At 42.1% G+C, this 24,952-nt stretch overlaps 1 protein-coding gene across 1 annotated transcript in view; it reads left to right on the top strand.

Annotated features, from left to right (window-relative positions):
• The first annotated feature begins 9,446 nt into the window (after nucleotides 1-9,446).
• The window catches only part of LOC115195642 (vesicular, overexpressed in cancer, prosurvival protein 1), a 92,289-nt gene continuing 76,783 nt past the window's right edge, over nucleotides 9,447-24,952 (top strand). The window contains exon 1 of the mRNA XM_029755720.1: nucleotides 9,447-10,073. Coding sequence (XP_029611580.1) covers nucleotides 10,023-10,073 — 51 coding nt within the window. The 5' untranslated portion in view covers nucleotides 9,447-10,022. The remainder of the gene's footprint in view (nucleotides 10,074-24,952) is intronic.

Here is a 24,952-nt window from a genome sequence, read left to right as displayed (position 1 = left end):
GTGTTCCACAGTGTCTCAAGGAGTCTGTCCCAAAAAAGCAGTATTCACTCTGTGTCCCCATACTCTAGTATGGCTGGGCTCCAATTCTGCTTCCATCATCATAAATGTAGCAACAAATTCTATGCCTGTGTGTTTTCCTCTCTACTTTACAATTTCTTACCCATTGCCATGACAACTAGCGATATCACTCTGAAAGGTCTGAAACAGTCTGCCTCGTGCTAAATTCTCTAGACTGTTTAGTTCCACATGCTGGTGAATTCGAACTGGTGTTGCACAATGGCAGGACTGCGGGAGGTCCCTGGTTGTACCCTACAGAGTTGACTACACAACTCAGCCTGTCGCCTTTGATACAACTAGGGGGCCTCATCACTGGCTCAATGGGGGGATAATTGTTGCCTTTGAGGCTGACTGTCTGCATTCAGTACTGTAGCAAGGCGGACCAGAAGGCAGGAACTTTCTTTCCCCGGTGGCACAAGCTATCCCGTACCCTCGCCACAGATGGTGTACTCACAAGTCAGATTGAGGGTATCCTAAAATGTGCACCGTACCATACCACTGGCCAGAAGACACACTACAGATGGGATATGTCATGTACTGTAATAAGATAGTGTAACATCACTCACGGTAGGATGATGTGACACAGAGAATTAAGCAAACTGTACAACAGAGAAGGGAGGCAGGACTTCTCCCCCAATTACAGCGTAGAACACTAGGATGTTTGACTGAATGGATGTCATTTGGAGCAAATGATGAGACTGAAATTGAATTTGTAGATTCTCGCTGCTGACTCCTTGGTGAGCTTGGCCCACTGTTTCAGAGTCGGCTCAGCTCAAAGTTCATTTTGAGCTGTTTAAGGTTCCCTTATACTCACTTCCCAGATGTCAACCTCCCAACATCAAATACGACCCCACTACCAAAAGTCTCTTAACCTCTACTGGGGAAAAGTCAGATCTACTCCTGGCTGGGCCAATCAACTGACCAGGCTTTACTCAGGATTTTGGACTATTAGAAGAAAACAAATCGTACTCAGGCCCATTGTTGCATGAGGAACAAGGTCACCAATGAGGATCAACCTCTCAAGTGAACTATCATTTGGGCAGTCTTTTGTCATTCCAGGAGAAGCTGATGTTCCTGTATCTGAAATGTCTACTTGGTACATATCGGCATGTGACAATAAACTGTACAAGGTTAATGTCTGGAGGTGGATCAAGGGGTGGGTGGAGGGGGATGTATATTCTAACAAATGGGCTAAGGTCCAATGTACACAAGCAGCGCCCGCCTCCAAGCAATGTCCAGGACCCCTGGGGTTAATCAGGGCTTAGTTTGATGGTTGTTGTTGTGTACTTTTAAGCTTACCCTTATTAGCAAATATTTCCTATGATGGTTATGGCTGTCAGACTCAATCTAACATGATCCACGTGTTAGTCTCTTGACAGACATTCAATATTTGATTATGGATTCTTAGATTATACCCTTGCAAACCCAGTCAGTGGGAGATTTGAGAAAAGTTTTGAGTTATGCGCATTTCACGTTAGGACACATGCCGTTTGTGATAATTCCGAGGTTGGGGGTTTTCTAGGGCAAGGTCGAGGTCTTGATCTAGCCTGTAATTGGTTGTGTGACAGCAGGATCACAGCGACGGCTACGGAGGAAGGCTGCTATCGCTCATTTTCATCACATTGCAGCCCTGCAGGTAGTCCCCAGTTGCCTGGCAATATTAGAGAGAAAGAGAACACACCTGACTCCCTGGAGTGAATGGATACAGTGATACTGATCAAATATGATGGGGCTGTGTGGAATGATGCTATCGAACACAGGGGGATGATTGGGAAATGTGAGGGTAACGTGGTGAGTGGATATCTAATCACCCTGCCGCTGTTTCCTCGTTGTTATAGCAAGGCACATCTTATCAATGCCCTGTATATCACATGCTTATCCTGTGCTATGTTCCTCCACACTATCCTAACGATGGGGTTAGGTGTAGTTGGCTATGTTGACAACAGAGCAACAGTGACACTATAGCCTACCCCCATTATGTATCTACACAAATCTATAGGATGGATGTTGTCATTAGCTAGTTTTCTGCGGCTAATGTCAATATCCTTTTTGTCCCTGCTCTTCCACTGACCTTTCCTGGTTAATAACCCAATTCCACCAACTCCTCCACAAATAGTACCCTGACTTCACCACATTGTACAGAGTGTAGACTTCAGTGTCTATCTCGTGGGACTTATCCGACCGATGTGTTCATTTTAATGGATCGTCCTTATTAGTGTGGCACAAAAGCTTCTGTATAACAAGCCTTTAAGGAAGGGCTTCCATCAAAGGCTAACACAACAGATATCTTTCTCTCTCTACCCCATCCTTCCCTTCGACCCCTGCTGCAACCCGCCCCTTCCAAATCACGTCTAAAGACAGACTCTCATTATGGAACGTGAGTTAAGGCCACAATGCTCTCTCCGGCTTAAAGCATCCCTCCACGGTAACGGTTGATAAGCAGGCACACTTTTCCACACCACTGTGATTTCCTCCTGCTGTAGGGAGGAGGCTCAGATCCCAGGCTATGCAGCATGGGTGCAGCAGGGGTGCTGGATCTGAGCACGGTTTACTCTCACCGCCAGGAGGGAGAGGAACGACCGTCTCCTCAAATGAGATGATCAGCTCTGAGTGGGGACCCAGAAAGATAAGGGGTTTAGAGCACTGCGAGGATTTGTGTCGATTTCGCTAGATTTGAATGCATGTCTGAGTCTAAGTCTCTCCCAGTCAATATTACAGTCTCCGAAGACATGCTGTTTTAACTGCAGCTTCAATGGTGAATCTTATAGAACCCACTGACCGCAGATGTAATTAGTTAGATTCATTTCATAATTCAAAGGTTATAGAATGACTCCATTTCAAGCACTGGATTTAAGATAATTTATTCTGACTTTTTTATTCTGGCTTTGCACTGTGTTAATGAGAATAAGATGCACTGATGCCGAGACTTTGCCATAGGAGAAAGCTTGGGAAAATGCACTGCAGAAAAACGTTTTAAATGCAGCGTCTGTTTGTAAGAACAGACAGTAGGTAGCATCTATAATTCAGTAAGACAAGACAGAGACCAGTGTTCTCAAAATTGCTTGACTGACAAAGTTCACATTGAGGCCAAGTCGCTCTCTTGTATTGTAGGACGCCGCAGCTTTCCATCTAAAATCACAAGTTATTACATGTTTTTAGGCTAGAACAAATCCTATGTGAGAAGCTTCCAGATAAAATTATTGGACGATTCTTTCCGAATTTCTCCTTGCATAGATACCCAGAGCTTGATAGTTACTATCCAAATGTGGATGGGTCATCACATTGTAGAAGAACTTAATCCATTTAAGAAGAATTTAAACGGATGAATTGAAAAATGTAGAGGTTTTCATGTTATGTAAAAAGAAATCTGCTTACAAATGCTGATTGTCCTTGTAGAAAATGTATGACCCAATTCATGATATCCAGACTCTGATTGTGTGGGAAGACAATATGAGCACCATTTTTACTGTCCTCTTTGAGGTGGAGAAACGGTGGAGTGTGTTGTACATGTCGAAAAAAAGCTCAAGCTTTCGCTCTGGAATATAGCAGCCAATATATTGTAAATGGCTGCAGAGATGCCATTTACCTGTTTCATAACTCACGAGAGCCATTAAATGGCATTACTGCAGCCTGATTCCAGACAGCAATTGTATAAAAAGTAACAATTACCACATGACAGTATAACAAGAGAAGGAAACTGATGTGGGGGAAAAGGGTTGGAGCTGTATGCAGTCTAAGTACTTTGACAGGGAATCTGTCAAGCCACTCTTTAGATTTGCAGGTCATCATTCTCCTATTTTGCCATTTACGTTTTCCAAATGAGCATGCTGGTTGTCCTGATGGTTGATTGCAATGTGTTTGTGTTACAAGGCTTTTATTGTTCACCGCAAGTGGTCCTGTCAAAAAAGGCATTTGATGGCCTACATTTATGCACTGATTATGTGCTGTATATGAGGCTGTAGGCCTACACCATACCAAATCACATTTATTTGTCACATGCACCAAATACAACAGGTGTAAACCGTACAGTGAAATGCTTACTTACAAGCACTTAACCAACAATGCAGATTTAAGAAAAAGAAGTGTTAAGTAAAACAATTGATAAGTAAAACATTGAAAATAAAAGTAACAAATAATTAGTAAGCAGTAAAATAAGAAGCGAGGCTATATACCGGGGGTACCGGTACAGAGTCAATGCTCGGGGGCACCGGTTAGTCGAGATAATTGAGGTAATATGTACATGTAGTTAGAGTTAAAGTGACTATGCATAGATAATAAAGAGAGTAGCAGCAGCGTAAAGAGGGGTCTAGGTAGCCCTTTGATTAGCTGTTCAGGAGTCTTATGGCTTGAGGATAGAAGCTGTTAAGAAGCCTCTTGGACCTAGACTTGGCGCTCCGGTACCGCTTGCCGTGCGGTAGCAGAGAGAACAGTATATGACTATGGGTGGCTGAAGTCTTTGACAATATTTAGTGCCTTCCTCTGACACCGCCCGGTATAGAGGTCCTGGATGGCAGGAAGCTTGGACCCAGTGATGTCCTGGGCCATACGCACTACCCTATCTAGTGCCTTGCGGTCGAAAGCCGAGCTGTTGTCATACCAGGCAGTGATGCAACCAGTCAGGATACTCTCGATGGTGCAGCTGTAGAACCTTTTGAGGATCTGAGGACCCATGACAAATCTTGTCAGTCTCCTGAGGGGGAATAGGCTTTGTCGTGCCCTCTTCACGACTGTCTGAGTGTGTTTGGACCATGATAGTTTGTTGGTGATGTGGACAACGAGGAACTTGAAGCTCTCAACCTGCTCCGTCGATGAGAATGGGGGTGTGCTTGGTCATCCTTTTCCTGTAGTCCACAATCATCTCCTTTGTCTTGATCACGTTGAGGGAGAGGTTGTTGTCCTGGCACCACACTGTCAGGTCTCTGACCTCCTCCCTATAAGCTGTCTCATCGTTGTCGGTGATCAGGCCTACCACTGTTGGGTCATCAGCAAACTTGATGATGGTGTTGGAGTCGTGCCAGGCCATGCAGTCATGAGTGAACAGGGAGTACAGGAGGGGACTGAGCATGCACCCCTGAGAGGCCCCCGTGTTGAGGATCAGTGGGGCGGGTGTGTTGTTACCTACCCTTACCACCTGGGGGTGGCCTGTCAGGAAGTCTAGGATCCAGTTGCAGAGGGAGGTGTTTAGTCCCAGGGTTCTTACCTTAGTGATGAGCTTTGAGGGCACTATGGTGTTGAACGCTGAGCTGTAGTCAATGAATATCATTCTCACATAGGTGTTCCTTTCGTCCAAGTGGGAAAGGGCAGTGTTCAGTGCAATACAGATTGCATCATCTGTGGATTTGTTGGGGCGGTATGCAAATTGGAGTGGGTCTAGGGTTTCTGGGATAATGGTGTTGATGTGAGCCATGCCAGCCTTTCAAAGCACTTCATGGCTACAGACGTGAGTGATACGGGTCGGTAGTCATTTAGGCAGGTTACCTTAGTGTTCTTGGGCACAGGGACTATGGTGGTCTGCTTGAAACATGTTGGTATTACAGACTCAGTCAGAGACAGGTTGAAAATGTTAGTGAAGACCCTTGCCAGTTGGTCAGCGCATGTTCGGAGTACACGTCCTGGTAATCCGTCTGGCTCTGCTGCCTTGTGAATGTTGACGTGTTTTTAAAGGTCTTACATCGGCTACGGAGAGTGTGATCACACAGTCATTAGGAACAGCTGATGCTCTCATGCATGTTTCAGTGTTACTTGACTCGAAGCGAGCAAAGAAGTAATTTATCTCATCTGGTAGGCTCGTGTCACTGGGCAGCTCGCGGCTGTGCTTCCCTTTGTCTGTAATAGTTTGCAAGCCCTGCCACCATTTCTTTTACCATTCGGCCATCAGAATTGCCGCCAATGCTCCTTATAGGATACATCACTGCACTCTGTACTCCTCTGTAAACTAGTCATCTCCCTATACCCGTCGCAAGACCCACTGTTTGATGCTTATTTATAAAACCCTCTTAGGCCTCACTCCCGCTATATGAAATATCTACTGCAGCCCTCATCTTCCACATACAACACCCGGTTCTGCCAGTCACATTCTGTTAAAGTTCCCCAAAGCACACACGTCCCTGGGTCGCTCCTCTTTTCAGTTCGCTGCAGCTAGCGACTGGAACGAGATGCAACAAACACTCAAACTGGACAGTTTTATCTCAATCTCTTCATTCAAAGACTCAATCATGGACACTCTTACTGACAGTTGAGGCTGCTTCATGTGATGTATTGTTGTCTCTACCTTCTTTCCCATTGTGCTGTTGTCTGTACCCAATCATGTTTGTGCCATGTTTTGTGCTGCTACCATGTTGTGTTGCTACCATGTTATTGTTATGTTGTGTTACTACCATGCTGTGTTGTCATGTGTTGCTGCCTTGCTATGTTGTTGTCTTAGGTCTCTCTTTATGTGGCGTTGTGATGTGTGTTTTGTCCTCTATTTACTGTAACGAGTGCACTGAGAGTCGGGAAGCAGTTTCAGGCAGTGAGTGTTTTAATAAATAAATAAAAGAAAGAATGAACACGATAAGCAAACAACGCACCGACATGAAAACAGAGTCAATAGCACCTGAGGAAAGAACCAAGTGGAGTGACAGATATAGGGAAGATAATCAAGGAGGTGATGGAGTCCAGGTGATTGTCATGAGGTACAGGTGCGCGAGACGATGGTGACAGGTGTCATAAGCATAAGCAGGATCATAAGCAGCCTGATGACCTAGAGGCCGGAGAGGCAGTATACGTGACATTTACACTGTATTTTTTTTATTTTTTATTATCCCAGGCCCCGTTACCCAGAGGAGGCCTTTTGCCTTTTGGTAGGCTTTCATTGTAAATAAGAATTTGTTCTTAATTTATTTGCCTAGTTAAATAAAGGTTCAAATAAATAAACATCCGACGAGCGTCGGAGCTTTTATAGTACGATTAAGTCTTAGTCCTGTATTGACGCTTTGCCTGTTTGATGGTCCATCGTAGGACATAGCGTGATTTCTTATAAGCTTCCTTGAAAGCGGCAACTCTACCCTTTAGCTCAGTGCAGATGTTGCCTGTAATCCATGGCTTCTGGTTGGGGTGTGTACATACGGTCACTGTGAGGACGACATCATCGATGCACTTATTGATGAAGCCAGTGACTGATGTGGTGTACTCCTCAATGCCATCGGAAGAATCCTGGAACATTTTCCAGTCTGTGCTAACAAAACAGTCCTGTAGCTTAGCATCTGCTTCATCTTACCACTTTTTTAATGACTGAGTCATTGGTGCTTACTGCTTTAGTTATTGCTTGTAAACAGGAATTAGGAGGATAGAATTATGGTCAGATATGCCTAATGGAGGGTGAGTGGAGAGCTTTGTACGCGTCTCTGTGGGTGGAGTAAAGGTGGTCTAGAGTTTTTTTCCCCCTCTGGTTGCACATTTAACATGCTGGTAGAAATGAGGTAAAACAGATGTAAGTTTCCCTGCATTACAGTCCACGGCCACTAGGAGCGCCGCCTCTGGCTGAGCGTTTTCCTGTTTGCTTATGGCCGTATACAGCTCATTGAGTGCGGTCTTAATGCCAGCATTGGTTTGTGGTGGTAAATAGACAGCTACGAAGAATATACATGAAATCTCTCTTGGTAAATAGTGTGGTCTACAGACTTCCTTAGATTTCTTGCACCAGCTGTTGTTTACAAATATACATAGACCGTCACCCCTTGTCTTACCAGAGGCTGCTGTTCTATCCTGAAAAAGCGTAAAACCCGCCAGCTGTATGTTATTCATGTTGTCATTCAGCCATAACTCTGTGAAATATAAGATTTTGCAGTTTTGAACATTGCTGTGATTTAAAACAGTCTAAACAAACATGAATCCCATGTTTATGTTGTAAAGTAAACAGGACTATGTATTTAAATTTATATGCACAACACAGTGGCAGCCCATTAAAAAAAAAAAAAATTGTAATTGGTCTTTTGACATATCAGATCAGCTCTTTTGGCATATATTGGGCAAACTATGTAAACGCAGCAAACTGTGTAAACACAGCCATAGAGAAACGCATAAGTGTTCTGTTTAATTATATGAATTTTAAAGTCTTATGTATATGTATATGTTTTTCACGCTCCTGATAAGATCAGTCGAAGAGAACATTTTTAGGACAAGGCTATCCCATCCAATCACACATGACTAATAATTCAAGGTTTCTTCCTTGTACGAGTTAGGCTACTTCAGACATCATTCCAATTACAAGACATTGTCAAGCCGACAAAGTGGTTGAAGGCAAGATGGCGTCCATTTATCACAGCCAATGATCCTCAGTCATTACAAAGACAGGCCAATTAAACACAAGAGGTGTGTTGTGAAACAGCATCATCGTTGCCACTCTCTTTTCTTTTCTTTTAGATGAACACTGCTTCCATGACAACGGACATTGGTGAATACACCAGGGGGAGAAAAAAAAACTTCTGCTTTCACCTGTCTTTTTTTCTCTCTTTTGAAAACTATTTTTACTTTCAGGTTGCTAGACTGTGCCTGTATGCGAGAGACAAGAAATAAGTATTTTGTTCTTATTCTGCAACAGTAGAGCAGAACAGAAGAATGGTCCCTTTTATATAAAGTGCCACTAAAACTATAAGTAGGTAGGCTACAGTGTACCCATTGTAAGTAGTCTACTTGCAACTGTTCAAATACTAGCAAAAAGAAACTATGGAAAGTGAAATGACCATGTAAATCTAGATGGAGGGGAGTTAAAACAAGTGTTTGTACACCCAATTCATCAGGGCATGGTCTCTACAAGGTGTCAAGCGTTCCACAGGGATGTTGGCCCATGCTGACTCCAATGCTTCCCACAGTTGTGTCAAGTTGGCTGTACGTCATTTAGGTGGTGGGCCATTCTTGATACACACGGTAAACTGTTGAGCGTGGAAAAACTCAGCAGCGTTGCAGTTCTTGACACAAACCGGTGCGCCTGGCACCAACTACCATACCCCGTTCAAAGGCACTTAAATGTTTTGTCTTGCCCATTCACCCTCTGAATGGCACACATACACAGTCCATGTCTCAATTGTCTCAAGGCTTAAAAATCCTTCTTTAACCTGTCTCCTTCCCTTAAAGTGGATTTAACAAGTGGCATATATAAGGGATCATAGCTTTCATCTGGATTCACCTGATCAGTCTATGTCATGGAAAGAGCCAGTGTTGTTCATGTTTTGTATACTCAGTGGTATATTCATCATAATAATCACATAGGATCGTAAAGACAAGCACTCTGGTCACTTTGGATTGGATTATTGTGTGGTTTTTACTGCATTAGTCCTTTTGGGACAATGTATGATACAGTGTTGTGCCCCCCTCCCTCCTCCTTTGACAGTCCTGGTTGCATTGTAAACCTAAAATAGACTGTAGGATCTTTCTACTATACTAGGCTACTGCACTTCCATGAGATGTCAGAGAATCTGATTATTCATAATAGTTACCATATTGTATATATCATATTTTAGGACTAGGCAACAGTAGATATCGTATATAATTAGTATTCTAATTTCCCAACAGGGAACCTTTTGATTCACCTTATTTGAGTCACCTTAGCGGAATCTTCGGGTAGCTTAATCAGCGAAAAGGGGAGTGGGTTAGTCGTTCTTACCGCTAATATTATCTTTCTTTGGGGCAATTTGCTTCAAAAGAAACACTTCTCATGCCTATTCTTTGAGGTTATCTAGTCGCGGAAACAATGCCACTGACCTAATAGGGACTCAAGCCGACATTGGGCTGTCACTGCTCCCTGCTCCTATCCCGCATTGACAGCGGGGCTACTCGAAGGCTTGCAGGTCGTATGCTTTGCTTTGTGTGATACGGGAAGCTGCTCAACGTTTTGTAGCGCTATATGAAATCGACATTGTGATAAGGACTTTTTTTTCCTTCCATCTTTCCTTTCAAAAAGCGGAGTTTATAATTCGCAAGTAGAGATGAAGAATCTACTCCCTTGGATAGTCCTGACGTTTTGGATATTTTTAGAGGTGAGCAGTCCTTTAGTTGTCACTAGAAAAGCCGATGTTGTCAAACGGGCGTTTTATGGGATAACGTTCTACATTTTGCTAAAATTATTATTTTAATGGTCAATTATTTCATTTTTGGTGAATATGGTGTTTTTGTTTGCCCCCTTCCTCAGATGGCATGCACTGTAGGCTACAGTATCATTTGGATATCCTTTGTCTTTTTGTCCAACATAAATCTTCATGTATGTAAAATTAACCAAGGCAAGATGGAAATTATTTTATTGCTGCATAACCATACGTGATACTGTCTGGGTTCCTAACTTTATCAAGCCCCAACAATATAGGTTTAAAAAAAATAAACAGTAGCCTATAGGCTCTTACAAACTCTTCAAGGGCAACACATTTGTTTTCTTTGTACTTGAGAAACATACATGGGGAATTATCCTCTTAAACCACTGAAATTCACAATGTGGAAGATTGTTAAAAAATGTGACAATTTTACCGATTTGTTGTTGTTGCAAATAACCATTTCTATAATTGTTTTCTAATAATCTGCCATGATTTGTAAAACGTTTTCTGTGCACTTGGACTATCATAACACTGTAAGAAGTCTTTGTTAGGGATTCTGCCAAGTGCTATTGCTTGCATTACAATATATATTTATTTCCCTTTTGAATTATGCCATGCTTTTAAAGTCTGTTGAACCTTGTCCTTGCTCTGTGGAGGATATCACGCTGTCCTGTACTTGGCTTTGTATGGATGCTCATGTCCTATAATATTTTATTTCATTCGTGTTATTAGAGTAAAAACTAGTGTAATAGGTTTTGTTTAGTCCATCAGTAAAAGACTGTATTTCACACACACACCGACACACACTCTCAGTTCAAAATCAAATCAAGCTTTATTTATACAACACATTTCAGACATGGAATGCAACACAATGTGCTTAACAGGGGAAAAACAAATTAAAACAATAAACAAAAACTGAAATATTTACTTCACAACAAACACAAGACAATAAAAAAAAAATATAACAATAAAAACTGAATGACTAACAAGCATCCTAAGTAGAAGCAAAGCTAAAAAGGTGTGTTTTGGGGGCATAGTAACTAAAGGCTGCCTTGTGATCCTAGGCATGAAAAACAGTCCCACATCAAGTTGAATAGATTCCAAGTTATACCATGTTCACCAATCTGCTTTCACCCACCACCAACCTACCTCCCAAAAAGTGTAAAATCGTGGATAAGAAATACATGATTACCACTGAAAATCTGACTACTTATTTGATTTAATAAAGTGAGAGCAAATGCATAAATTCTAGCCTAAGCTGCAATTACTAGGCTTTGCTTGCTCATGAAGATCCAGAAGTGGTCTGCTTTACTAGTAATAGTGAAATATTTGGGTGCATGGTTGGAAAGGCAGATCAGTTGATTTGCTTGGGCAGATGTAATAGCTGTCCAGAGAAGTCACCAGTGTAACAGATTTAATCGTACTTTGTGTAACTCTTTTGCATTGTGTTTTTTAATGACAGGACTGTCCAGCCAGCGATCCCAGTTGATTGGTGTTTATTCTTACGATAGACACTAGGTAGCACATTAGATGTGCAGGACAATCGTATGTTGATGGCTGTAGAGTCGTGATTCGTCGCTTGCATGTCAATATCAGACTGGGTATTTTGTAATCAAAGACAAAAATAGTACAACATATAATAAATGCAGGTAGGTACCTGACGAAAGACAAAAGGTAACACAATACATGTGCAGGACAACAGTATGTTGATTGCTGTAGATTCGTGATTCGTCTGTTAGCATGGAAATAGCTCCCTGCTAATTCAGTTAATGCGACCATTACAATTAGAGCATGCTAGCCAACTCACTCTTACGGCAATAACATAGAAAAGCACATCCTAAGATGCCCCAATATCTCAGGTACCATACACATATATGACCGACCGGGTCGTTTCGGTCTTATGTATCAACATTTTAAATGGTGTTTTTATATTGGATAAAAGTAGAGATATAGAGCTAGAAAATACACTACAGTTGAGGAACAATGGGAAAGTAATTCTGCTTTGAAAGTTGATAGACTTGTAACCCCACTTTTGAGAAAATGGCCCCCCTTGAATGTTTTGGTACACCCTCTTTGTCTACACCCATTCAGCATTGTTCACACCCTCTTAAGCCTTAGCCCCACCCATCTCTTTAAGAATTCACATGTGAGGCCATGTGCTAAACAGAGAGAGTACGGTAGTGTACTAAACAACCAAAGATTTCAAGACTAAAGGCTGGTTTTTTTCTACGTCTATCGACATGTCTGTAGACAGTTGTCGCAGTGACATTATGAACATTCTATTGTCGTCCGACATCAAACTTGTCGTTGTCATTATGAAAAAGTATAAACACAAAAATTATAGGCTGCATGGTATCGGCAGCCTGGTAGTCCAAAATAGCACAAATGGTGTATTTTAACATCAATAAACCCATCCGTTTAAAAATGAATTTAGTAAATGTCAATCTAGCAAACCAGGCAACTAAAAGTAATTTTGTAAACAATGTTTTGGTTTGTAACAAGCTCGCTAATGTTAAGTTAGCTGGCTAGCCATTTCAAATAATGACCATATCATATAGCTGACAACGTCTTTACTTTAGCTAATTTGTATTCTTTATTACAGGAAAATAAGTGAAATGGTTACTTGCATAGTGGAGTCTTTGTTTAGATATGTAGCTAGCTAAACAATTAATCATAATCCCAACTCAAAACGTTACTACCCTGTATGAATTTGCTTGTAGCTAAAGCTAGCCAACTAGCTAGTTTCAATGTAAGCTAGCTAGCTAACATTAGGCTGTAACTAGCAATGCAAATGGCACTTAGATACGAATAATATTACTACACAGATCATACACTTAAAACTACATTGGAGGTGGCTTATGGTAGAGAAATTAACATTACATTCTCTGGCAACAGCTCTGGTGGACATTCCCGCAGTCAGCATGCCAATTGCACACTCCCTCAAAACATGAGACATCTGTGGCATTTGTGTTGTGTGACACAACTGCCCATTTTAGTGGCCTTTTATTGTCCGTAGCACAAGGTGCACCGGTGTAATGATTATGCTGTTTAATCATCTTCATTGATATGCCACACATCTCAGGTGGATGGATTATCTTGGCAAAGAGAAATGCTCACTAACGAGGATGTAAACAAATTTGTGCACAACATTTGAGAGAAATACGTTTTTTTTGTGCATATCAAACATTTCTGGGATTTATTTCAGCTCAGAAAATATGGGACCAACACATGTTGCGTTTTTAGATTTTTGTTCAGTGTAAATTCAACCAACCAATAGGAATACATAAACCATCAAATATGTATTTCTTCAGTGTCAAGTGGAAACTTAACCAACCCTGTTATACATAGCCACCTTTCGACAGCGAGAGAGACTGGTTATAATGTAAAGTGTCATGTCCTCATCCGGCTCGGGCCGGCTCACTGGCAGCGGAAGGCTCTCCAGCAGTTATGTGACCAGAAGCTTCTGTGAAGTGGTTTAATGTATGGTTCTGTGGAGATGGAGGTTTAATGTAGGGATTGCGGTTCAGCGACCCTGTGAGTACAGAGTCTGCCTCGCCATGCTGGGAGGCCAGGATTCACCGTCCACCTGGGGTGCAGCTTGCCAACGATTGCATTAACCTCCCTTTCTCTCTCCTCTTCTCGCTTTCTCTCTCTCTTCCATTTGTGCTTAGCTGGCAGCTCTGTGACTAGGAGAGGGCTGGATAAGAGCTGTAGTATAGATAGACTGCCTATGGGCTCCTCTTTGTGTAAGATGCTGTTATGTTTATGTTTTGTGAACTTTCGTTAATGCACTGCATTAACTCAGCTTCTATCTCCAGGACATCAGACTGTTAAACAGTCCCCAATAGCCGGCCTCCTCCCAGTACCCTGGCCTGAACCTTAGTCACTGTTACTAGCTGGCTACCACCAGGTACTCTACCCTGCACCTTAGAGACTGTCATTGAACACTGGTCACTTTAATAATGTTTACATACTGTTCTACCCACTTCCTATGTACGGTGCATTCGGAAAGTATTCAGACCCCCTGACTTTTTCCACATTTTATTACATTACAGCCTTATTCTAAAATTTACTCTGTTTTTTTCCCTTATCAATCTACACACAATACCCAATAACGACAAACAAAAAGGTTTTTAGAAAATTTATTAAAAACAAAAAACTGAAATCACATTTACGTAAGTATTGACACAAATCGCTCAATACTTTGTTGAAGCACCTTTGGCAGTGATTATAATGTAGCCTCAATTCTTCTTGGGTATTTTTTTATTTTACCTTTTATTTAACTCGGCATGTCAGTTAAGAACAAATTCTTATTTACAATGACAGCCTAGGAACAGTGGGTTAACTGCCTTGTTCAGGGGCAGAACAACATTTTTACCTTGTCAGCTCAGGGATTCGATCTTGCATCATTTCGGTTACTAGTCTAACGCTCTAACCACTAGGCTACCTGCCGCCCCTATGACGTTATAAGCTTAGCACACCTGTATTTGGGTAGTTTCTCCCATTTCTTCTCTGCAGATTCTCTCATGCTCTGTCAGTTTGGATGGGGAGTGTCGCTGCACAGCTATTTTCAGATCTCTCCAGAGATGTTCGATCGGGTTCAAGTCCGGGCTCTGGCTGGGCCACTCAAGGACATTCAGAGACTTGGAGCAGGTTTTCATCAAGGATCTCTCGGTACTTTCTCTGTTCATCTTTCCCTCCATCCTGACTAGTCTCCCAGTCCCTGCCACTGAAAACATCCCCACAGCGTGATGCTTCCACCACCATGCTTCACTGTAGGGATGGTGCCAGGTTTCCTCCAGATGTGACGCTTGGCATTCAGGACAAAGAGTTCAATTTTAGTTTCACAAGACCAGAGAATCTTGTTTCTTATGGTCTGAGAGACCTTTAGGTGCCTTTTTGGAGGAGTGGCTTCCGTGTGGCCTCTCTACCATAAAGAACTGATTTGTAATATGCTGCAGAGATGGATGTCCTTCTGGAAGGGTCTCCCATTTCCACAGAGGAACTCTCGAGCTCTTTCCGAACGACCATCGGGTTCTTGGTCACCTCCCTGCGCAGTTTGGCTGGGCGGCCAGCTCTAAGAAGAGTCTTGGTGGTTCCAAACTTCTTCCTTTTAAGAATGAAGGAGGCCACTATGGTCTTGGGGACCTTCAATGCTGTAGAAATGTTTTGGTACCCTTCCCCAGATCTGTGCCTCGACACAATACTGTTTCGGAGCTTTACGGACAATTCCTTCAACCTCATGGCTTGGTTTTTGCTCTGACAAGCACTGTCAACCTTATATAGACAGGTGTGTGCCTTTCCAAATCATGTCCAAACAATTGAATTCACAATAGGTGGGCTCCATTCAAGTTGTAGAAACATCTCAAGGATGATTGACGGAAACAGGAGGCTCAATTTCGAGTCTCATAGCGAATGGTCTGAATACTTATGTAAATACGATTTTTTTAAATATGGGGTAATCCATTTTAGAATAAGGCTGTAACATAACAAAATGTTGAAAAAGGGAAGGGGTCTGAATACTTTCCGAATGCAATGTATATACTGTATTCTGGTCATGGCTCATCCTATATAACTACTGCTGTACATACCTTTTCCTATTAATATGCTGTCTATACATACCATTAATCATTTATATTGTTTGTTTGTTCCCCACTCTGTTGCTCTTTCTGATATTATTTGTTTTAAACTTCTTGGATGATGTGTGTATTACTGCATTGTTGGAGCTAGAAACACATGCATTTCACTGCACCTACAACAACATCTGTGTACGCGACCAATGAACTTTGATTTGAGCTGAAATCGAGTGTACATGTCTTGATGTATAAGATTTGGTAGCCTAGCAGTTAGAGCGTAGGGCCAGTAACTGAAAGGTTGCTGTTTCCAATACCTGAGCTGACAAGGTGAAAAATGTGTTGCTGTGCCCTTGAGCAAGGCACTTAACCCTAATTTGCTCCAGGGGTGCCATACTACTATGGCTGACCCAGTAACACAACACACCTATCCAGTGTATGTGACAAAACATATTTTTTTGTCCTCCATCGTTTGACCTTTTTAGGCCACTGTACGCCCTATATGTGTTAGACAGGCATTGCTCTGTGCTCTATGCAGTCACCCAAGAAGTTAGTTTCGAGGCTTAGTGGATGCGGCCTGTCTGAGCGTAATTCTTTTGCAATTATATTTAGCATGCCTTTAAAGGACGAGTGCACGTCCTGATTTTGGCCTTGTTTTTCATGAATCCTCATTAAGAAGTGCTAGCGGACATGACCGAAGGCAAACAAGAGTTGTCTAGGGTGTGGTTTGATGTGGGTGTTTCTTGGGTATGCCTTTTGCCATTCAATCACAAAAATGGCAGTAGAGCAATAATACATTTCTTGACAGCAAGATGCCCAAACACACACAGTATTTGACTAAAACAATAATTTCTCAAACCTTGCTTGCATTTGTATACGATCAGTGTCTCTGTTATACATAGAAATTAAAATCACTTAGAGCTGATTTCCTGGTGTTTTTAAAGTCTTTTATGTAAAAAGGGCCACCAGTTGGAACCCGGCAATAGTAAGTACAGCGAGGTAAGTAAGCTAAGCTAGCTTTGCTATGGAGAGAACGATTCACCATCTTAAGATGGTGATCTAATTCAGTTATTTGTGTATGCTAAAGCCTGCTCTGACCTTGTGTTTAGCCAAGCTGACAGCAGCTAGCGAGCATAGCTTGGAGATATCAGCTGTCTAGCTGATATTTCTCTGTTAAATCAGTTATGACAAGAGCCAATGGCTGGAATGTGTTTTCATAAAGACACTACTATAGTTCTACAACATCTTGCTACGAAAGTAGCATGCAACTTAATTTCAACGTTTCATCACATTATGTAAATGCAGGTTATCATGGAAATGTTGTCAACCATGAGTTGAATGCCCAGTCTGGAGATAGCTACCCTACAAAACAATATTCTATAACTGGCTATTTTTGCCTCTTCTCGTCTCTCCTTATGTCCGCTGTTAGATCTTTCCCGGGGGACAAATCCCACAACAACTAGCTAATATTCCTACAAAAGGTGTAGACTACATGTGGACAGTGCACAAACATCGCCCAGCTTGAGTGTACATATTTATCCACAAAATCAATGTGTGTTTGTTACAAAGACAACATCTTATGCTGTAAATATCATTTTGATATGCTTATGAAGAAAGTATGTCAAACGCTTATTTTATTGAACCTTTATTTTCAGGGAGTCATCCTGAGACCAAGGTCTCTTTTTACAGATGAGCCCTGGATTACAAAAAATACTATCATCGAAATATAAATACAAAATGCAAGCAGAAAGAAAAACACTAACACATCAGTAATAAGATCCTCAATCATTTTAGCAGACACGTTTATCCAGAGTGACTTACAGGAGCAATTAGGGTTAATCAAGGACACATCGACATTTTTCACCTAGTCAACTCGGGGATTCAAACCAGCGACCTTCCGGTTACTGGCCCAACACTCTTAACCACTAGGCTACTTGCCACCCTCAATCAATTTGCTGAATTGCCCTAGAGGTACCAAAACATCCAATTTAAGAACATTTTGAATATTGTTCTACAAATATGATGCAAGGTAAATCGGCTTTTAGTTAACTCGGAGACCAAAGGAATTTCCAGAGTTGGCCATCCCTGAGACCGGGTGTGGTAACTCAAAGTCTAAAGTTTTAGTAATGATGTTCAATACAGTGGGTGTTAGTATAAAGGGCTTTATACATGAAAACATAGCAATGTATCAGCCTACATGATATCAGAGGGCCAACCAACTTTCTGGTAGAGAATGCAGTGATGAACACTAAAACTGTCGCCGATTTAAAAAAGGGAAGTGCACGATTATAAACTGCATCGTACGGCTTTAATGAAGTGACATTTGCGTTCAAATGGATGTCGCCATAGTCTAGCACCGATAGGAACGTTGACTGAATAATCTGCTTTCTACTATTTAGCGAGAGGCATTACCTATTTCTATAGAAGACCATTTTTTTTCTCAGCTTAACTAACTCATCAATATGCTTTTTAAAAAGACAGCTTGTCTTCTTTCCAGATGCCCAGATATTTGTAAGCAGAGGCACGATCAATAGGGACCCCATCCAAAGTACATAGGTTTAAATCATCAGTTATTTTTATGCGCTCTAGAGAACAGCATGTACTTAATTTTACCTGCATTCAATACTAATTTCAGGTCAAAGTTTTTCTGTAGTACAATGAAGGCAGACTGTAGTTCAGATCGAGCCTGGTCAATCGCGGGGGCAATAACATACACAACAGTATCATCGGCATACAAGGACAGGTAAAAACAATTTTGGACAGAAGTCAATATTGTTCATGTGAAAAGTACAGGACCCAGAATTGACCCCTGCAGGACAGTTTTCGTTATGTCCAGAAAATCTGATTTAACACCAACAGAATGTGTATCTAAAGTGATTTCTAAACCAGTTACATGCGGCCTGGCCTAGGCCAATTTGAGGAAAGCCTCTGCATTAGCAGTGAGTGATCAACAGCATCGAAGGCCTTTCACAGGTCAATGAATAGGACAGCGCAATGTTGCCTTTTATTCATACTGTTAACCACATTTATAACTAGGAATGCTGCAGAGATGATGCTATGACCTGGTCTAAAACCTGACTGATGTACATTTGGAATACATTTTAAAGATAAATATCTTAGCTGAGAATTAATCAAGGATTCTAATATTTTAACTAGGCAGGAAGTTTAGAATTAGGGTGATTTTAATTATTTAGGTCACAAGGTTCAGCACCTTTTGTGAAGGGGGAACACATAGGCCTTCCTTCCAAACCTTGGGGATTCAGCAATCGGGGGGCAGAGTTGCAGCAAAAATGGTTCAAGCAAATCAACCCTAGAATATATATATTTTTTTACATCAATCTTAAGCAAGGCGTCTAGCACATTTCGGGCAGTAAATTGTTGAAATGAAAACAGATTCACTGGAAGTTGACGGGCTAACCGTAGAGTCAGCTAGAGGCTGGCAGAGGGAAGAGAAATTGATTAACTGACCAGGCTCAATTAAACCAAATAAAAAGCCTGCCGAGATAAAAATTATGCTTAAGAGCATAATTTATCCCATTCTTCTCAGTTTAGATGACTTAGTCAAACGGAAGTTGCTTAGGCAGGGAAGAAGAGAAATGTGTACGCTTCAGTGCATTAACTGTTTTCCAAAATGTTGAAGGATCACCAGCAGAGAGCGGAAAAAAAGTAGCTTACCTAGCAAATAAAAACAAGTTGTGTGTAGAGTACAACTCCAGCTGTCTTCAAGTCTCCAGTGGGTAATGACGTTCTTTCCATCTATACTGAACAAAAATATAAACGCACCATCAGAGGAGGCTGGTGGTAGGAGCTATAGGAGGACAGGCTCATTGTAATGGCTGGAATGGAATTTATGGAACGGAGCCAAATGTGGTTTCCATGGGTTTGAAACCGTTCCAGCCATTATCACGAGCCCATGATCCCATGTTTCATGAGCTGAAATAACACATCCCAGAAATTGTCCATTCGCACGAAAAATGTATTTCTCTCCAATTTTGTACACATCCCTGTTAGTGAACATTTCCCCCATGCCAAGATAATCCATCCACCTGACAGGTGTGGCATATCAACAATCTGATTAAACAGCATGACATTTACGCAGGTGCACCTTGTACTGGGGACATTAAAAGGCCACTCTAAAATGAGCCGTTTTGTCACACAGCACAATGCCACAGATGTCTGAAATAATGAGGGTGCGCACAATTGGCATGCTGACTGCAGGAATTTCTCTACCATAAGCCGCCTCCATCATTTTAGAGAATTTGGCAGTACGTCCAACCGGCCTCACAACCACAGACTACAATTATGTAGCCTAATTGTCTTACTCCTGTCTACAGAAATAAATAAAACCATTCAAAATAGGCTACAACACCAGAAAGCATGATTTGGCCACAGAGGATCATTGGCTTAAAAAACAAAGAAACGGAGTTGTTTTAGCCTACAGTCGGAAGGGTCCGCAATTTGGGCAGCACATGCTGCAAATACCAAATGGATGATTGTTGAGTTGTAACTGTCAGTGAAAAGCAGAGAGAACCAGCCAGGCATATCACAATATTTTAAAATACAAATCGTGGAAAAACTGTTTGGAAAACAAATGGCTATTGCTGTAAAGAGATAAGAATGAAAAGACTCCAATCTGTCTTTATCAACATTCTTAACTTAATTGAGCGAACAGTAGCCTATATTATTGGCACCTGTGGAGAACAAACGCCATATCCCCGGTGAGTGTGCATATTCACTGTCTTTATCCTTGGGTCAGTGCCACAATATGATGGACATCATATTATAAACTCAGCAAAAAAAGAAACGTCCTCTCACTGTCAACTGCGTTTTATTTTCAGCAAACTTAACATGTGTAGATATTTGTATGAACATAACAAGATTCAACAACCGAGACATAAACTGAACAAGTTCCACAGACATGTTACTAACAGAAATGGAATAATGTGTCCCTGAACAAAGGGGGGGGAGGTCAAAATCAAAAGTAACAGTTAGTATCTGGTGTGGCCACCATATGTATTAAGTACTGCAGTGCATGTCCTCATGGACTGCACCAGATTTGCCAGTTCATGCTGTGAGATGTTACCCCACTCTTCCACCAAGGAACCTGCAAGTTCCCAGACATTTCTGGGGGAATGGCCCTAGCCCTCACCCTCTGATCCAACAGGTCCCAGACGTACTCAATGGGATTGAGATCCGGGCTCTTCGCTGGCGATGGCAGAACACTGACATTCTTGTCTTGCAGGAAATCAGGCACAGAACAAGCAGTATGGCTGGTGGCGTTGTCATGCTGGAGCGTCATGTCAGGATGAGCCTGCAGGAAGGGTACCACATGAGGGAGGAGGATGTCTTCCCTGTAATGCACAGCGTTGAGATTGCCTGCAATGACAACAAGCTCAGTCCGATGATGCTGTGACACACCGCCCCAGACCATGACGGACCCTCCCCTTCCAAATCGATCCCGCTCCAGAGTACAGGCCTCGGTGTAACGCTCATTCCTTTGACAATAAACGGGCCATCCGACATCACCCCTGGTGAGACAAAACCGCGACTCGCCAGTGAAGAGCACTTTTTGCCAGTCCTGTCTGGTCCAGCGACGATGGGCTTATGCCAATAGGCGACGTTGTTGCCGGTGATGTCTGGTGAGGACCTGCCTTACAACAGGCCTACAAGCCCTCAGTCCAGCCTCTCTCAGCCTATTGCGGACAGTCTGAGCACTGATGGAGGGATTGTGTGTTCCTGGTGTAACTCGGGCAGTTGTTGTTGCCATCCTGTACCTGTCCCGCAGGTGTGATGTTCGGATGTACCGATCCTTTGCAGGTGTTGTTACACATGGTCTGCCACTGTGAGGTCGATCAGCTGTCCGTCCTGTCTCCCTGTAGCGCTGCCTTAGGCGTCTCAAAGTACGGACATTGCAATTTATTGCCCTGGCCACATCTGCAGTCCTCATGCCGCCTTGCCTAAGGCATGTTCACGCAGATAAGCAGGGACCATGGGCATCTTTCTTTTGGTGTTTTTCAGAGTCAGAAAGGCCTCTTTAGTGTCCTAAGTTTTCATAACTGTGACCTTAATTGCCTACCGTCTGTAAGCTGTAAGTGTCTTAACGACCGTTCCACAGGTGCATGATCATTAATCGTTTATGGTTCATTGACCAAGCCATATCTTGGGTATCTCATACCGGTAAGAAAGGAAATCTACTTTCACCCCTGCTACAAAGTAATATGAAAAGAGTGCAATTGCTGAACTTGTGTACATATTCTAAACAGTGTTTTGATAACTTCCAAGTGTAACAGTTCCATGTAGAATAAACAATCCTTCACATAATACTGTAGAAGCAGTGTTCTGCTAATATAACATTGACGGTACCATTTTAATTAAATAACAAAAGACGATAAAGTGTCTTGTATAATTTTTCCGCTGAGTGCCAGGTCTCTCCCTATTCAGACATCGGTATCAACCGGTCTTTCAGTCAGAGGACTCCGTTTCAAAAGCATCTATTTTGCCCATCTGTATAAAAACGAGAGAGTTGATGAGTGACATGTATTGAAAGGGTGATATTGCTTAACACTTCTGATGTACTGTGTTATTAATAATCACCTTTTGTCCCCATCGGAGGTGTTTGCCAACGCCTGATGGGCATGGGAGTGTAGAGCAGATCCAGGCCCGTCTCGTCACTGATATTGGTCATGAAGGAGCCTGACTTCGGCTCCTATATCACGGAGGGGCATAGAGGGGAAAGACCGACACCACACAGTCAAGGAAGCCACCAGTAAATACACAGTGGAACATAGCCAATCATAGATGCTAATTCACAAGGGACACGTGGCAGCATGGGACTGGCTGGTTGGCATTACTCACTCGGGCCCAAGAGTATTCCATTGGCACAGTGGAAGGGGGCATCTCCTTACAACATACATGATGCACATATACGCACAGCACTGATTACATTATCAATGGTGGTTAGGTGAATTCCAGGACCGATAGTATTTTGACTAGATCAACTGTGACCAACCTGATTCAAGTGTCTTCCATTACTCTGAAGCGGGACTGGTGTCTGGCCACTGCTTCAGTCTTCTGGAACAGCTCTTGATATGGTAGGAGGTTCCCACGATGCTGTTAAACAACACATCCACCAGGTTTTATACGTAGCCTGTGAATGAAATGAAATATCATCACTCAATAAACATATAGCGGGGGGGAAATATATTTCTCTAGTTTGAAAGTAATTGATATGCTAATAGAGGGGCTAACTACAGAATAGATTCAGGCCGGTGATGATACGTTACTATGCAACCAGCTTTGTACGTTGCTGAATGCTTGCTGATACGTTTTGATATTTGCTGCCAGAGCTATGGCTATAGTTGTAGTAGGCAAGTACCATTCTTCTTTTATTTTTGACTTTAGAAATTTTGACACTGGAATTAATGTTTCTGACTCATATCGATGCCACAGGCCATTTTTTAAAAGCGGAGACGTTGGTTCAGTTGAATTTTAACCTGCGTATGATCAACAATGAATCTGTCTGTTTACATTCAATATCCAATTAATGATCTTAAATTAAACTGTTCCGCTTGCTGAATTGCTAAATTGTATTGCCTTTATTTTTGCGTAGTGATGTTTGAGAACCTCCTTTTTGAATGTTTTAGTATTGCAAGAGTAAGTGCACCCAATGAAATGCCTCTGGACTCGTGGTGCTTACTTGCATTTTCCCTATTGTTGTATCAGACTCTGTATTAACAATGTATTAGGGAAATTACTTTGACTTTGTGAGATCAAACATCCACCGTCTCTGGTTCTCTCAGTCTCACACTCAAACACAGACACAGGTGTGGATATAACAAAGGATTTTAAATGTAACACAACTCTCATTATTTTCTTGCATGCTGTTATTCACCATTCAACTGAAGAATCCCCTTGTACTTAAAACACTGGAATAAAACTAATTTTCTCTGTCAAACCATCCTCCTTCATATTCCCCTGTCCTGTTGAACTTCAAACATGAATGTATGTCCAGCCCTTTTCTGCTTGACTTTACTTAGTCTTTAAGTGGGGCTTTACATCCGGCTCCTCAGTAGTTTGTCTGAGGCCTAAGCACAGAGCGGCTTTGGGCTAAACGCAGTGACGTGGTGGGCTAGCCGAGCTAATCTGAGGAGAAAGTATTTTGAGGGATTAGCGTCTGCTCCCGGCTCCACCGCCACGCTGGATAGCCGCTGTGCAATGATCCTTTCTGGGGTTGTTTGTGCTCACTAATGGAATCGACATCCCTGTGGTTTGACATTATCGAGCCACTTGTGCAAGGGAGGGAGGTGGTGGGTCGGGGGGACGGGGGGACGGGGGGTGAAAAGCAAAGGACTTTCATCTGTTTCCTTTCTCATATCAAGTGAGCTAAACATGTTAATGTGTGCTTTTCCTCTGTAATGAGAATTGTCCTCTGTGGCAGTGAAGTTATACTTCCTGAAACAGTGCTGCAGCCTTGAACCTTCACAGGAAGTAAAATGAGCATTTCAAAATGATTTGAAGAGGCTAATGTCATTATACATATTCTGTTTTTCAACTGAACATGATGAACCATCACATATTTATGGTCGCTCCCCAGGTGCAAAAACGGGGAAAATGGTAGTAGGAACATGCAAGGTCATGCGTGGCTACATTTTAAAATGTGTCTTATCCCAAGCTAAACACTACACTACTATGTTAGGTTCACTGTGAGCCACACGGTATAGAATCAGGTTGACCATTATAATCTAATAGATTAAGTAGTAGCCTTACCATTAGGAATACGCCTTCGTTGTCTGATTTATAACCCAGCTACAGAAAAATGACATGAGTAATGAATACACACAGGTTGGATTAATGCAGGAGTTTAAAATCATTTAGTAATCCAATATCGTTTTGATGTAAATTGCCTTTTGTGATACACTGTGGTGGATTTCCCCACTGTTACTTTACATAAAACCAGCCAACATGGGGGGTGCTGTCCGGTGGCCTGCGTAAACTGTGGGTGAATAAAAGCTCTGGAGTATTCTATCACATTAAATGGTTTTAAATGTTTGAGGCTGATTGTAAAGAGGGAGTTAAAAAAAAAAAACTAAACCAACAACACATGTCCTTCCAATGTCCCGGCCTATCTGGGACAAATCTGAGCAGGACGCCACAGTTTGCCGTTGCATAGCGGTCACTCATTCAGTTGTCCCTTCAGCTGTCGCTCTGCTGGTCTACTGAGAATACATTTGTAAACTCCCTTGTTTTAATGAAGCTTGT

The sequence above is a fragment of the Salmo trutta genome, chromosome 6 (genome assembly GCF_901001165.1).
Source record: "Salmo trutta chromosome 6, fSalTru1.1, whole genome shotgun sequence".
Taxonomy (NCBI): Eukaryota; Metazoa; Chordata; class Actinopteri; order Salmoniformes; family Salmonidae; genus Salmo; species Salmo trutta.
Note: the sequence above shows the minus strand (reverse complement) of the source record. Positions and strands in the feature narration are given on the sequence as shown.